This window comes from Cheilinus undulatus, linkage group 21 (genome assembly GCF_018320785.1).
Source record: "Cheilinus undulatus linkage group 21, ASM1832078v1, whole genome shotgun sequence".
NCBI lineage: Eukaryota > Metazoa > Chordata > Actinopteri > Labriformes > Labridae > Cheilinus > Cheilinus undulatus.
Genome location: NC_054885.1, coordinates 36,383,578 through 36,398,183, shown reverse-complemented (window position 1 = coordinate 36,398,183; position 14,606 = coordinate 36,383,578). Strand labels below are relative to the sequence as shown.

At 38.8% G+C, this 14,606-nt stretch overlaps 1 protein-coding gene and 1 non-coding gene across 3 annotated transcripts in view; both read right to left on the bottom strand.

Moving 5' to 3' along the window:
• Positions 1-13,225, bottom strand: part of LOC121529168 (transportin-2-like) — a 30,648-nt gene extending 17,423 nt beyond the window's left edge. The window contains exons 1-13 of one of the 2 annotated variants that reach the window (XM_041816900.1): positions 13,118-13,205; positions 12,691-12,825; positions 7,460-7,559; positions 6,433-6,508; positions 4,772-4,921; positions 4,455-4,561; positions 3,689-3,822; positions 3,190-3,271; positions 2,731-2,853; positions 2,344-2,462; positions 2,198-2,258; positions 1,932-2,106; positions 1,702-1,854 (exon numbers count right to left, since the gene is read on the bottom strand). In XM_041816900.1, coding sequence (XP_041672834.1) covers positions 1,702-1,854; positions 1,932-2,106; positions 2,198-2,258; positions 2,344-2,462; positions 2,731-2,853; positions 3,190-3,271; positions 3,689-3,822; positions 4,455-4,561; positions 4,772-4,921; positions 6,433-6,508; positions 7,460-7,558 — 1,279 coding nt within the window. In that variant the 5' untranslated portion in view covers position 7,559; positions 12,691-12,825; positions 13,118-13,205. Of the gene's footprint in view, positions 1-1,701; positions 1,855-1,931; positions 2,107-2,197; positions 2,259-2,343; positions 2,463-2,730; positions 2,854-3,189; positions 3,272-3,688; positions 3,823-4,454; positions 4,562-4,771; positions 4,922-6,432; positions 6,509-7,459; positions 7,560-12,690; positions 12,826-13,117 lie in introns of both variants that reach the window. The other variant, XM_041816899.1, reaches the window with a different exon arrangement.
• LOC121504027 lies at positions 7,682-7,750 on the bottom strand. The gene has a single exon (XR_005991411.1). It is a non-coding gene; the product is annotated as a small nucleolar RNA SNORD41 (small nucleolar RNA).
• Positions 13,226-14,606: the final 1,381 nt, after the last annotated feature.

Genomic DNA, 14,606 nt, shown 5'->3' with positions numbered 1-14,606 from the left:
TAAAATAAAATCCATGCATACACGCCCTCCAATTCTGCAGCTTTAAAAATAGTTTGTTCTGTCCTCTTTTTTCAGTCATACGGTGGATTTAGTTTCATTTCAGCCCATAATAGCAATGCTTTCATAAATTTTATTTGGTCTGTGATTTCCCTTTAAGGAGGCAGTGGAAAGTCCTGACATGAAATGGGGAGAACCACTGGTCTAAACTGTGAGACAGAGTTGACCTTCTGCATCAGAATCAGAAACATTTGATTCATCCAGTGTGGATGAGGGCAGTTACTCATTTACTGAAGAAAGCAAAAGCTAAGTATCTACGATGCAAAGAATGCATAATGTCAGTTGTGCACAATACAAAATGCATGCATCAATTAAAGGCAAAACACTAACATTGTTTAAAGATTTTGGTTGCACATTTATGTAGGTATCAGAGATGCACTGATTGAAAAAAAGCCCACTCTGATGTTTTTCCATTACTTCATTTGCTTAGTGTTCCAAATGTCAGCATTTTATTATTTAACAGATAAAAATCATCTACTGACATCAGTTTGTGCTCACTTCAACTGCAGATGGCCTGTGTTTGTCTAAAGGGCTGATGCATTTGTGTGTCCCTAGTAGACATTTCATTGCTATGCAAGTAGAGCTCACTTATGACAGGTACATTGTTGCACCTTAACATTATGGATTAGATGCCTAAAGCAGAATCTGAGTGCACACGAAGCTTCTCTCCTCTCTGGATCAGAAACAATAGGAACTTATAGGTATCATTGTAAATCAATGAGCTGGGTGTTTCATCATGTCCAGATGAGTTTAAGATAAATTGCAGCAGTTTCTGCAGGTGGTAACGTTCCCGATAAGTCGGTTTGATGAATGCAGTCATAGGGCAAGTATGTTTTTTTACCTTTGTATATGCACGCTGGATATACCCAAGAATAATGTTTTAGGAAGGCTGAGGGCACTAACAATACATGCAGTTCAAGTTTTCTTCCCTATGACAGCATATTAAGGCCACTTACAAAAAACTAAGAGGATCTGTTAACTTTAGGGACAAAACTGAGCATTTGTGAGGTTATTAGGTCGTAAATTCATACGGAAAAAATGGAAATTTTAAGTTTAAAAAGGCATGATTTACAAGAACCAAAACTCAATATCTGAATTTACAAAATAAAAATGAGCAGACTGAGAGGAAGAAAATCAGACCAGATGAAGGTGTTTGCCTTCAAAAGTACAGCAGTTAGGAGCCTGATCTAATTCTACTTTTTAATGAGAAAAGAGGAAATGTTATGATTAGAGTCCAGAGTCATTAATTATCATCAACATCCGGACTGGAGAGAAAATGCTGTAGACTGGGGCCATTCAGAAGAAAATAACACACTGACAGCTCCCAGGAGACATGTTTTCAGTTCTGTTTTAAAAGTTCATAAACTTGAACATTTCCAGATTTATAAAATCAGGGTTTTTTTTTTAAGTTTTAAACTTGGAAAATGGGATTTTTCATTTTAATTCATCATCTTTACCCTGAACAATATGACTTTTGGTTCTCATAAACCAAACTCATACACTCACAATTTATCACCTTATAGACTCAAAAGTTGTCATTTTTTATTTTCTCTAAATCAATGGATCCTCCTCCTTTTTAAATTTTAAAGTGGCCCTAATACACCTTTACAAGCCTGACACCCATTTCCCATAACTTGGCCTTACCCTCAGCAATGGCCCCCAGCACCAGGATGCCAGACTCCTTGATGACCCAGTCTGGATGGAAGAGCAGACCTTTCAGGAGCGGCAGGAGGTGGGGGAGCAGTTCGTCTCGGAACACATTGGCCAGAACGTCCAGCGCTGCTGCTGAACATTTACCTACAAAGAAAGAGGAGCCATGTTTTTATCAGGCTTGGACACGATTCAGTGGTGGCCTTTCCTTCTAAAATACGTACGCAGGTTCCAGTCGGATAGTGTGTCGTCATCATCATCGTCGTCATCATCATCAATGTCCTCGCCCTCCTCACCCTCTCCTCCTTCGTGCTGCAAGGTGACAGTACGTGACTTGTGGAAACGCGGTTTGATGTCCTGATCGCTGTCTGGCACGGCCTCGTCCTCCTCAACATCACCCTGGAAAAAAATAGTTTTATATCATGGATGAGGGCAGATTTCTAACTGAAGGGGAGTCATTATTGTGATATTTAAAGATACAACAGCTCACCTTTAATAAGATGATGTCTATTTCTGAATACTTCATCCCATTCACCAGGATCGGTGTCAGTCTGTGGAGAAAACAGCCATCAAACCACATGCTTCTTCTGTTTTTATTTATGTCCTGTACAAAGGGGTTGTGTCGGGGTTACTCACTGCACCAGGTGTCCTGACAGCACCTCCTTACAGATCGGCTGCTCTGCTAAAGTCAGCCAAAACTCGCAGGCCTCCAGAGCCACATTCTCGTCAGGGTCCTGGGTTCTCTGCAGCATGTACTGAAGGGGAGAGACAAGAGCGCATGTGAGATGGTGGAGTTTAAGCTGTATGTCATAAGAAGGGAAAAAGAGGACCGATAAAACCTTATAGTCTGGATCAGAAACAATAGGAACTTATAGGTATCATTGTAATTCAATGAGCTGGGTGTTTCATCATATCCAGATGAAGGACAAATGTAGATTTAACACTGAGCAGAGTGAAATCTGAATATAGTCCTTGATGCTTTCCTACATCCATTATCCTCCTTGGCACTGGTCCAACACTGACCTGAATGATGCTGTGCATGTGGGGGATGAGCCGGTCGATGCGGACCTCCAGTAGCATGACCAGAGCTCGGCACACGTTCTTCCGGACCTCAGAGTCCTCGTCTGCTGCCAGCGCAAACAGGCTCTGCAGGGGAGGAGAAGTGAAAACACAGGAGGCAAATATTATTGAGGAAACTGGAGAAGGCTACAGAGGTTGGAACACAAATATGGCTGGTGTAACTAAATAAACAGGGACTTCTTGCAAATGCCCTATATTTGCTAATCCACTTTAGCCAATTCCAACTTTGATTTATACAAATGTAGTTCAAATCTAAAAATTCAGTTCTTAAAACACACTTTAAAGTTAATTTACAGAGAATATATGGTTGTAAATATTGGTACAAATCTTCATATCTGCAGTTATTATCATACCAATAACATCATGCATCCCTGGTAACTGAGGGTATACCAGATAGCTCACCTCTATGAAGGTGTCGATGTTGTCCATCAGGGCTTGAGCTCTTCCAATGATGAACTGGTTCACACAGGCAATAGCATGGGACCTGCAGGGACAACAGGAATGTAATTAAGTCATAACATATAAAAGGTAATGATGTGTGTTTAAGTAAAAAAAAAAAAAATCTAATGAAGTACAACATCTGGCTTGATACAAACTCTTTGTATTTAAACTCTAAGAGGAGGCTGCAGGCAAAGACCAATCTAAGACCCTCTGCCATTCAGCTAAAACAAAAAAATAGGACTTGTGACAATATCAAACACGTCTGATATCACCGTAACGCCAAAGTGGAGGAAAGACTGCCTTAAAACTGCTCTGATCAAGTTTTATGACCAACAAACACCAAATGACTGAGATCACAGGATCAAGAAGGCATGAAAACCAAAAGTCAAATGTTCAGATTCATCCCGCAGCATTAATAAAGACAGAAAAGACCTGAAACAGGTCACCCTCTCTCCTGTACCTGATCTTGGGGCTGCAGTGCTTGAAGAACTGAAGGAATTTGGGTATCATGATGTTGAGCGGTCTGTTGAGAGCGTCGCTGTCCAGCAGCTCGGACGAGTCCTCGCAGATCTTCTGCAGTGCTCCAAACGATCCCTGAGACACGGACATACACAGAGAGGCTGTCAAATCAAAAACGTAAACGTAGACGGACACAGAGGAGAGAACAAGACCGCATCAGAAACTACTGAAGACCAGGGACAGGAAACACTCAGCAGCTTCTCTTCTCAGCTGAAAATACTAAAAAATGTCCTAAGATCTCTCCTCCTATTAATCTATGTAGATATAATTTTGCATTCCACCCCATGAGATAAAGGTTCTGTCCTTCCTAAACACCCTAATATTGGCATATTAGATAGTGAAATGTGGTTAAAATGGGAAACTTGGGTGTAAAGACTGGTAAAATGGGATTTATAGTGGCAATAATGGGTAAACAGAGGCAACATTAGGCTTAGGTCATAGGAACTGGTTTAGAAGTGGCAAATACCGAGATAAAATATGGTGAGAAGATTTTAAAATGGACAAAAAATAAGTTTTTAACTGGCAAAAGTGTGTTAAAATTGGTGGGCATCTGGAGACCCCCTTTCCGTGTCTCACGACCCCAAAGAGGGTCCCAACCCCAAGTTTGAGAACCACTGGGCTAGTATACCGAACTAGTATAGTCTACTGCTTCCCTCATGTTCTAATGTTAAGTAGAAATGATAAGAATAAACAGTTTTTGTGCAGACCTCGCAGGTGTTGTAGTCTTCTGAGTTGAGCAGGTTGCAGAGCTGAGGCAGCAGCTCGGGCCATGTCTGCAGCTCCCCTTTAGAGGCCACAGTTGTGATCAGGATCCCTTAAAAACACCAGACATGAAGAGAACAGGCTTCAAGACATGATTCATAATTCACATGAGCAAGAGCAGTGAACTCTGCAGCAGCTCTGGATCAGACAGTATGAATACAAAAACCTTCACTGACACTCAGATGGGTTTTCTTCTTAATCATCTCCAGACAGTGAGTCAAAGATGTGCTGGGCGTGTGAATAAAACAAAACATGAACTCACCAATTGTAGCTCTGATAAGTGGCGAAGGGTCTCCGATGTTGTTGAGACATTCCTGCTTGATGAAGTCAGCAACAGTCGGAGGGAAGTTTTGATAGTGGGCTTTGACATTGTTCTTCAGTATCAGACCACTGAGAGAGCGGGTCGGCTCATCTAAAATGAGGAAGAGAGAAAAGGTACAAAAATGTTACAGAAATGACTAGAAGTAAAGCTCTGCTCCTTCTGTCTGGGTCCTTTAAAGTCAGGCATACACGTGCGATATCAAGCTGACTCTCTAACAGTTGTTTACGAGGGAAAACGTCTCAAAGTTGAGGATTCTGCCCGTAGTTCTGCTCTAACTGTGTTAGTGTGTGGAGCTGTACGACCAAAATATCTACTACATCAGAAAGCCATCCGACCAATCAGGAGCAGCTGGTCTGGCCATAGTTGGGTCATGGTTTGGGGTGTATCTCCCAGCACATCACACATAACACACGCTCAGACTGAGAATCAGCATGACTTTCAAGTATGTCATGTGACTCAAGTTTGTGTCCAAATTGGATGAAATTAGCGATTAAATTAGGGTACATCTGGCTTAAGAGCTCACACATACAGCTTTTTCTCTTTGGCTGTTTTATCAGATATTTTCAGGCTACAATGGGAACTTTTGTTTGTGTTCTGGTTTTTATTATACTGCTATGGTGTTTTTGGGTGTCTTTTTTTAGGTTTCTCATGATATATATTTTTCAATAAAAACAAGCAGTAAATCATTTTAAATTATAATGTACACAATAGTAGATATAATATAGTAGGGAAAAAATATTTTAAACAATATCTTATTGTGATTATTTTGGCTCATATTGCAAATTTGATATCAATTGCTATATTGAAGGGGATATTCATTTTTATACCAATCTCATTTTAAAAAGCAAATGCATGTAAATTAGTTAAGGAGGAATTTTTAAAAAAGTGAAAGTTTTCATTATGTACATAAAACCTCTGCTGCAAAAAAGTATTAAACTGGTATTTAGACACATTTCAAGTTAAAGAAAAATTGCAACTTTTGTGATTTAACAGCAGGCCATATTACCATTTAATCTAATTTATGATTAATTGCCCTGTCCTAATTGAAATTAGCTCCAACGATTCCTTTTAAACACAGTCAGACTTTTGTAAAAAGTCACATAGCCAACTTCTGGCCTCGCATGTACACCTGTGTTTTTGCTGATCCACATGCACAGCTTTGATTTCAAGTAGTTAAATCCGAAACAAGAAACTTTATTTGCAAACCAAAATGGTTTACAGTGGAACCATGAACTTCATCAGCATAGAAATGTAGACACGAAAAGTGGAAGTAAACTAGAAGGAGCCTCCTCATAAACAGAATAAAAACCATCAGTGCACGACACAAAGTCAATATTGATTCATTGTGGTATTCCAGCTGGAACTACACTTTTAAAATGCACATCAACATATTAACTGTACTGAAATTATTCCAAGTCTGATTCATCAACATCAAAGAGGAAAAAAGTGAAATAGTCGAACAAACGGCTCAATAAGCAGAAACTCCTCGATTAGAAAAATGGTTGCACCCCTAATTGCTGAAATACTGAAATAACTGCATGGAAAACAGATTTCAACATTCATTTTAAGCCTGGTTAAAAATAAACCTTCTGTACACTCACCTTCAGTTTTAAGTCTTGTCAAGACAAAGATGAGATAATTGTTGAAGTCTGGGAATTGGTTGAGTTGTTCAAGTTTCTAGCACAGAAATTAAGGAGCATTTCACTTTTCAAATCATGCAGCTGATATTTGGTTTAAGTAAAGTTCAGTTAACAGGACTAAAACAGACATTTGTTTAAAATAGAGCATTATTTTGGCATCTTAAATAAAGATGCAAAAACTAAGGGGCTGTTAGAATGTTTTCAAACCTTACATTCTGATCTTATAATGATTCTTGGAATTGCAAACTATATCTATATTGTAAAACGTGAACTGGAAAAGATGAAAATGTCTGCATGCTGTCAATTTGCACAAACACAATGGCAAAAAAAAAAATGCCAGGACAAGGTTTAAGTGTAACTGAAATATTATGCAGGACTTTGGCTGCCATGTTTGACAACTGAAAAACAAGAAACTACAGGCACTGGGTGCCCAGGACTCTCTTTTTGTTGCCATTGTATCGAGACAGGCATCAATAAACTGCACAGAAACTTAGCATGTTATTTTAATTGACATTCAAAGGAAATGTGCTGTAAAACAGATCATTTAAGAATATAAAAAAGCAAAGAAAACAAGGCATAAGTTGCCTGTAGTATGTAAAACGTCGCTGCCGATGAATAAGTGAAATTAACTGATCTAATGGCTTGAATATTTTTAAACTGTATCTCATTTTAAGATACTTCAGCTGCAGAAATTAACCTTATGAGCTATAAGAGTCTCATTTTTAATTCTCATATCTTTAAATTACATGACTGCTTGGACTTGGACTTCAGCTAAACAGGGACTAAAAATAAGTGTAGTGAGATATTTAAATATACAACTGAAAAATACCTTCACCTGTGGAAAAACTGGACTTTCATCTTGTTATCATGTCATTAATACCAATAATTTAGCAGTTAACATGCTGTGTGTCTCTTTGCACCCAGCGCTACTCTATAATCATGCAGTAAAACATCATAAAAGCAGCTTTATTGAGCGGTGGAAGGATACTTGTTGGACAGCTCTCTGTGTGACTGTGTTGGGCGACTGGGAGTCTTTGAGCAGCTGAAGGACCTGCTGGAGTCCCTGCTCATCTGGCTGCCACTCCATCCTAAAAAAAAAAAAAATACAAAAAAACAAAAACATACATTTTAACATCCCAGTTTAAGTGTTTTCAAGTGCAGTTAGTGTTTATAGTTAGTAAAGAGAGAGTTATCTTCAGGCATGTGGTCTCTGGATCAGACAGTATGAATACAAACACCATCACAGAGAGTCAGATGTTTTTAAATGCATCATTTCCAAAGTCCACAGGCTCTGTTAATCATAATTTTAACTGCTCTTCAAAAATATTAATAGTAACAGATTAAACTAGAGGTGCATTAATCTTACACTGTGTCATTAAACTTCACACACCACTGTCTATTTATAACTTTGATAGATTAAGGCCTTGTCCATGTGTAGGTAGGTCAATTTGAAAATTGACATTTTTCAGTATGTTTCGACCTTCCTGACAGCAAAAACTGTGTTTTAGGTCACAGAAATGCACCTTTTGGAAATCCTATCCTGGGTGAGGATTATTAGAAGCTCTGCTTTTCTGTGCAGACGGGGTAAACTCAGATTTTTGCTTTTAACGTCACAGCATGTGCCTGTTTCTCCTCTGATGTCGTTTGTGTGCGATATAATCACTTCAGTTTCCATCCCAATGGCAGACATAGCCGAACGTGTACTGGCTGAACTTTTTAGATGCTTACACTTAAAACACAGTAGCTCTGCTGCTATAGAGCGATGCATGAGTGGATGACATTACAACACAAAAACCTAGCCACCAACCAGTGTTAATTTCAAAAGCTAAAACTGTGACTTAAAATTCTACAACTATTTTATTTCCATGAGGAAGACAAGACCAAGAGATGAGCTAAAAATAGATCTCTAGAAATATAAACTGAGGGGAAGGTTTGTTGATGTTTCCATCACTGTATTTCAAATCAATTGAAGCATTGATATGGCATTAATACGAGTGTTGTAGATCTATATTAATTTTAAAATTCAGCTGAACACGTACATTAAAATAGAATAAGCATGACTGAAAGTAAAGACTCAAATATAAGCATTTTTATTGACTAAAACTATAGAGGTTAAACATGACAGTGCAAGTAAAACTTAAGAACATTTTAACCTTAAGACTAAAAAAGTTGACATAAATAATCCACCAAAACTAACACAAGGTCAAGGATGTTGTTGCTATATGCATTAGAGCCTGTGTCCATAGCGGCTTCTTTAGTGCTGGCTGTGCCGAAAACCTAATATTCAGAGCAATTCTCACCAAAAACTTAATCCCACTTTTTTGAGTAGAATCTGTAACATTGTTTTAAAATAGCTCTACGTGCTTCATCTTTCCAGATTTCAAGGAATTATCACACAGAAGACATGCTGACAATGTAATGGAATTCTGTCCTCACAGGCAGCAGCTGCAGGCCTGAAACCCCCCCCCCCCAAAAAATGAAGAAGGCCAAGTCAGATCAGTTTTTCCTCCGCTATTGTCAGTAGTTCCACCCCTTCTTGATTTTGATTGGCAAGTGAGGGAGAAGAGACACTGACAATCACATCACTGTTTAAAAAGTTAAAGAGTTTTCAACCAAAACCATTCAAGCGAGGTGACAAATACAAGGGTGTTTATCTGCCCACAACCCTGGACTACATTGGTTTTGAACTGAAATTAAGCACCACCAGCACCCAAAAAGCTGGACACAGGCCCTTACAGACTACTGCTAGCATGGTGCACACATAGCAGTGCATTCTAATGTGGACAAAGATGTTTTTGAAAACATATCTGTGGACAGGATTATTTTTTAAAACCAAGGAAAAGAACATCCGATTTCAAAAACACCTGCCTTTGTATGGCCTAGGTTTTATACCTAAGTGTGTTGTCCAACAACTCAAAACAAATCAAGAGATGCCCCATAAGGAGGTTTGAATTAGGGCTGGGCAATTAATTGCAAATTAGATTAAATCGCAATATGGCCTGCTGAAATTTTCAAATCACAGAAGGTGCAATATTTCTTCAACCTGAAATTTGTGTCAAAATACCAGTTTAAAACTTTTTTGCAGGCATATTTTTTAAATAAAAGCGTACATAAAAACCCTATTTTCTTCATTTTTGTATGTTTTTCTCATTAAATATTAGAATTATCTTAAAAATGTAATTCCTTTTAATATAACAGTTATCCAATTTGCAAAATGAGTCAGTCATCACAATTAGATTTTTTTTTAAATTGTCCATCCCTAGTTCAATCTAATATTGTGTTGGTTATGGTATAGAACAAATTATTGCTTGTTTTTGTTGGAAAATACATGAGATGAGGAACTTAAGAAATAGCCTAATCGCATGTTAAAACACAATCACAATACTGGGTAAAACAATCACGAATAGATTTCCCAAAATTGTTCAGCCCTAGTTTGAATTAATACTGCACGATTAATCTAACTGCAACTCATATGATAGTTGCAGGTTATGCAATTATCTAATCATATGAAAGGAGTTAATCATTTCTGCATCGAGTTGTACCTGAAAAGTTTTTAAAAAATGTCTGCAGGAAGGCCTTTAGGCCTACAGTAATGCCACTGTTGCACTTTGAAGAAGTACCTTTATTTTCCCAAAGGAATAACTTTTTCGGAAAAAAATCTGTTTTTGAAAGCAGTACACTAAAAACATCTACAAGTACATCTCAAAAACTTAGAATATCATGAAAAAGTTCAATATTCTTGTCACTCATTTCATAAAATGAACAACTGAGTAGTGTCACAGGCTGATCGCCTCCATGCCACGTTGCATTGATGCAGTAATTCATGCAAAAGGAGGCCCGACCAAGTACTGAGTGCATAGAAGTGAACATACTTTTCAAAGCCTGACATTTCTGTTTAAAATATCCTTTTGTGGGGAGCAGTTGGCCTAGTGGTTAAAGGCGCTCCCCATGTACGCGGGCGGCCCGGGTTCGAATCCGACCTGAGGCCCTCCACCGCATGTCTCTCCCCTAGTCTTGACCCAGTTTCTGACTCTATCCACTGCCCTCCTCTATCTAATAAAGGCACAAAAATGCCCAAAAATAAATCTAAAAAAAAAAATCCTTTTGTTATTGATCTTATGTAATATTCTAATTTGCTGAGACATTGAATTTTGGGTTTTCATTATCTGTAAGCCATAATCGTCAACATTTCAAGAAATAAATGCTTGAAATATTTCACTCCGTGTAATGAGTCTATATAATATATGGGTTTCCCTTTCTGAAATGAGTGACAGAAAATATTGAACTTTTTTATGATATTCGAATTTTCTGAGATGTACCTATATAACTATAATTATTCTCTGCATTTGCCTTGATACCCAAAGAAGTAGAAACATGATACCATTTATGAATTATACCGTAATCACAAAACCAATCAGTACAGGTGTTGAGGTAACCCAGTAGGTCGAGCCCATGTACAGGGACTACAGCCCTCAACCCACGGGTTGTAGGACTGTTTCCTGGTCTAGGCGCATTTGGTGCACATATTTATCGTATGCCTTATGCACTTTAACTGGAATGGTCAATTTATCCCTGGTCTGTCCTAAGCTAAGTACTGTTTTATTTGGGTCGTTGTATTTTATTGTATCATCTATGTTGTCTTGTTTTGGTGTTGTCTGACTCTTAAGTAGATTTTTAATGTACTTTTTTTCTTGTATATGCCATCATCCTGCCAGGGACTACAGATGGAGATTAGCCTATGGTTACAATCTGGCACATTTACATGTTTATGTCCATTAATGTGCATTGTCCCATGTCACAAATAAATAAATAAATAAAATAAAGTATTCTCACATCCTCTCTCCCCATGTCACTTGTCTCTCAGATGTACTATCAAATAGAGTTAAAATACCCAAAAATTTACTCCAAGAAATGTCCAGTATAATTGCAATCACCAGATTGTGCAGGATTATTGTTGTCCAACAACTCACAGCAAATAGGGGCATTTTAAGTAAGGAGCTACAAATCCAGTAGTGTTGCCATTATTTACTACTTCTAAACCTTTCGATGCCATGTGTTTTACACCAAATAAATGTCATCTATTTCATTAATCTGCCTAATCCAAAGTAACAAAACTTTGACAGAATTCAGATCTTCAGCCATGTTTTTTAACAGCAGCAGCCAAGAGAGCACAGACTAAACAGCACTGACAAGACATTTTGTACAGAAAAGAATAGGGGAAAGTTATGTAGGAAGTCTACTGTGCACATGGCGTGACTTTAGGGCGGACAGCCCCTCTAGAGCTCGCTTTAGATAAAGAAAACCAGATCATTGTTGGCCCCTGGAGTCCACAAATCTGCAGCCTAAAACTGTGATTTGGGAGCCGGCTGGTGGCACAAAAATGGGGACATTAGACAACACGACCAGCTAAAATCTCTGTGACCCGGCTTAACCGCTCCGAGTTAATCCTCCCCCTACCCCCACGCCACCCGGTACGACGGGCTACTGATGCGTTCGCGTGCTCCTCGAGAGACTGGAAACTCAATATCGACCTACAACTCCGACGTAATCCTGAAGCGCATTTGAGGATCGAGACGAATGTATATAATCAAGGCAATTAGACGTAGACGGAAAGCATGCGTAAAAACCTTTGCGGTTGTAGAAATTACATTTTTAAAAAAACCTAAATAACGTTATAAAACTTTAGCAGATTCCACAGATTGCGTTAGCAATTACTGTTGCCCTGCAATTTACTGCAAAATGTGAAGTAAAATATGTCAACTTTTAACATCTGACTATATGTGTGCTTATATTTAAGCGTCTTTCGGGTGTTGTTTTCTCTGACCTGTAAGAGTATTGACGTGGATTTCTCAGTCTGAAAAGATTTTTCCAATATTCAGACGCCACGTGAATGCATGGTGATTTACAGAAGTGCGTGGTGTCTCAAAATGCATCGTTTCAAACACAAACTTGAGCTTTAACTCACATAATATTAACAGGAGACTTGAAACAACCCTGAGAAAATTTTTCAGCCGACATTAATGAGAGTAGGAAAGTTGTTCTGGAACAGACTAGCTGTGTGGCTAGCAGGGCCGCCTTTAGCTATCGCGGTTTGGAGTTAAACTTGTCACATCTGCCCTCATTGGGAATTTTAAGATTATTAAAACATCCCCCATCGACAATCGGCTCATAAAACGCCTGTAAGAATACACACCTTAAATAAGTTAAAGTTATATCTACCGTTGCCAAAGTTGCCCTTCTAGCTCAGGCCTGGTCGACACGGCAGTTCCCGGCTGGGTGGTCACAATGTGCCCGGCATGAAAATAAGCATTTAACTCTATCTTTACCTCAAGGGCAGTTGTCGATTAACGTTTCCTTTAAGACAAAGCAAACGCCGGAATCAACACTTAAGACAGCACAGTTAACCTAATTTTACATATTAATAACGGAAAAAAAACTTGATGAGCACGTTTTGCGATCAGGCGTTAGCCGCCAAGCCATCCAAACACAGTGGCAATGCTAATGCTACTAGCCCGGCTAATGCTAGATAACGGACACTAGCTTTGGGATGAATTTTAACAGAATATCTTGACAAACCAGGCGATCTGGTTGATATTTTGTGCTTAAAATGTTTCGAAAAGTATGCAAATACTATAAATATACGTACAATATTGCCTTAATGTAGAATTATCGGTACTAGGCCGCTCTTCTGCCGTGCTTCGTAGCGGTTCCTCTTGTTCAAATGAGCACGCCGATTGAAATTGACCTATGGCGGCTTCCGTTCAGTACACATTTCAGTAACAACGCGAGATTACAGGGAGGCCCCCTTGTTTTGGAGCCAAATTTCTCTAATATAGGTTAATAATAAACTATGTAAAGTCCAAGGTTGAAGGCCGGGGATATTATGTCTCTATAAAATAGAAAAACTGTCCTTAATCTTGTCCACAATACACAAAACAAAGCGTTTAACCTGGTCCTTAATCTATAACCCCAATTACAAAAAAGTTGGGCCACTGTGTAAAAAATAAAAACAAAATGCTGTGATTCGCAAATCACTATGCAGCAAATCACAATACAGCATAAACAACAGATTTCAGCTGTTGGAATTGATAAATCTTAACTTTTCATGAGAACATTAGCTCATTTTGAATTTGATGGCAGCGGCACATCTCAAAAAATGGGGACAGGAAAAGGCCATGTTTACCATCTTGTAGCACCCTCTCTTCTTTTATTAGCAGTCTGTAAATGTCTGGGAAGTGAGGGGAGACCAGTTGGTAGAGTTTCTGGAGAAGGATATTTACCCTTTCTTATGTGATGCAGGATTTTAGCTGCTCAACAGTCCTTGGTTTTCTTCTTCTTTGTTTTGTAATGCTGCATATGTTTTCTGAAAGGTCTGGACTGCAGACAGGTCAGTTTAGCACCTGGACTCTTCTACTGTGAAGCCATGCTGTTGTGATGGATGAGGTATGTTGTTTAGCATTGTCTTGCTGAAATAGTGAAGGTTTTCCCTGATGAAGACTTCTGTAGTGGAGTATATGTTGCTCTCAAACCTCTATCTACTTGTCAGCATTGGTAGTGCCTTTCCAGATGTGTAAACTGACCGCACCATAGGCACTTATGCAACCCATACCATCAGAGATGCAGGATTTGAACTGATCACAAGCTGGATGGTCCCTCTTCTCTTTAGTCTGCATGACATGACATGCATGGTCTCTTAAAAAAAGTTCAAATTCTGATTCATCTGACCACAGAACAGTTTTCTATGTTGCCTCAGTCCATTTTAAATGAGCTTTGATCCAGAGAAGATAGCATCGTTTCTGAATCTTGTTCACATATGGCTTCTTCTTTTCATGATACAGCTTTAACTTGGGTTTGTGGATGGAACGGCCAACTGTGCTGACAGGAAATGATTTCTGGAAGTGTTGCTAAGCCCATGCAGTGATTTCCAGTATAAAAGCATGCCTGTTTTTACTGTTCAGAAATATTTTCATGTATTCATCCAAGGCTCACAAATATTGGAAGAAATACTTAAGTGGTTGCATCTGATGGTAAGCAAAGGCAAAGAACTGGTTAGCAATTTCTCAAGTTGTCCCAGATGGTAGCTTGGGTACTGGCTTCTGATCACCCCCGAAATGGATTTGCATTTTACGCTGTCA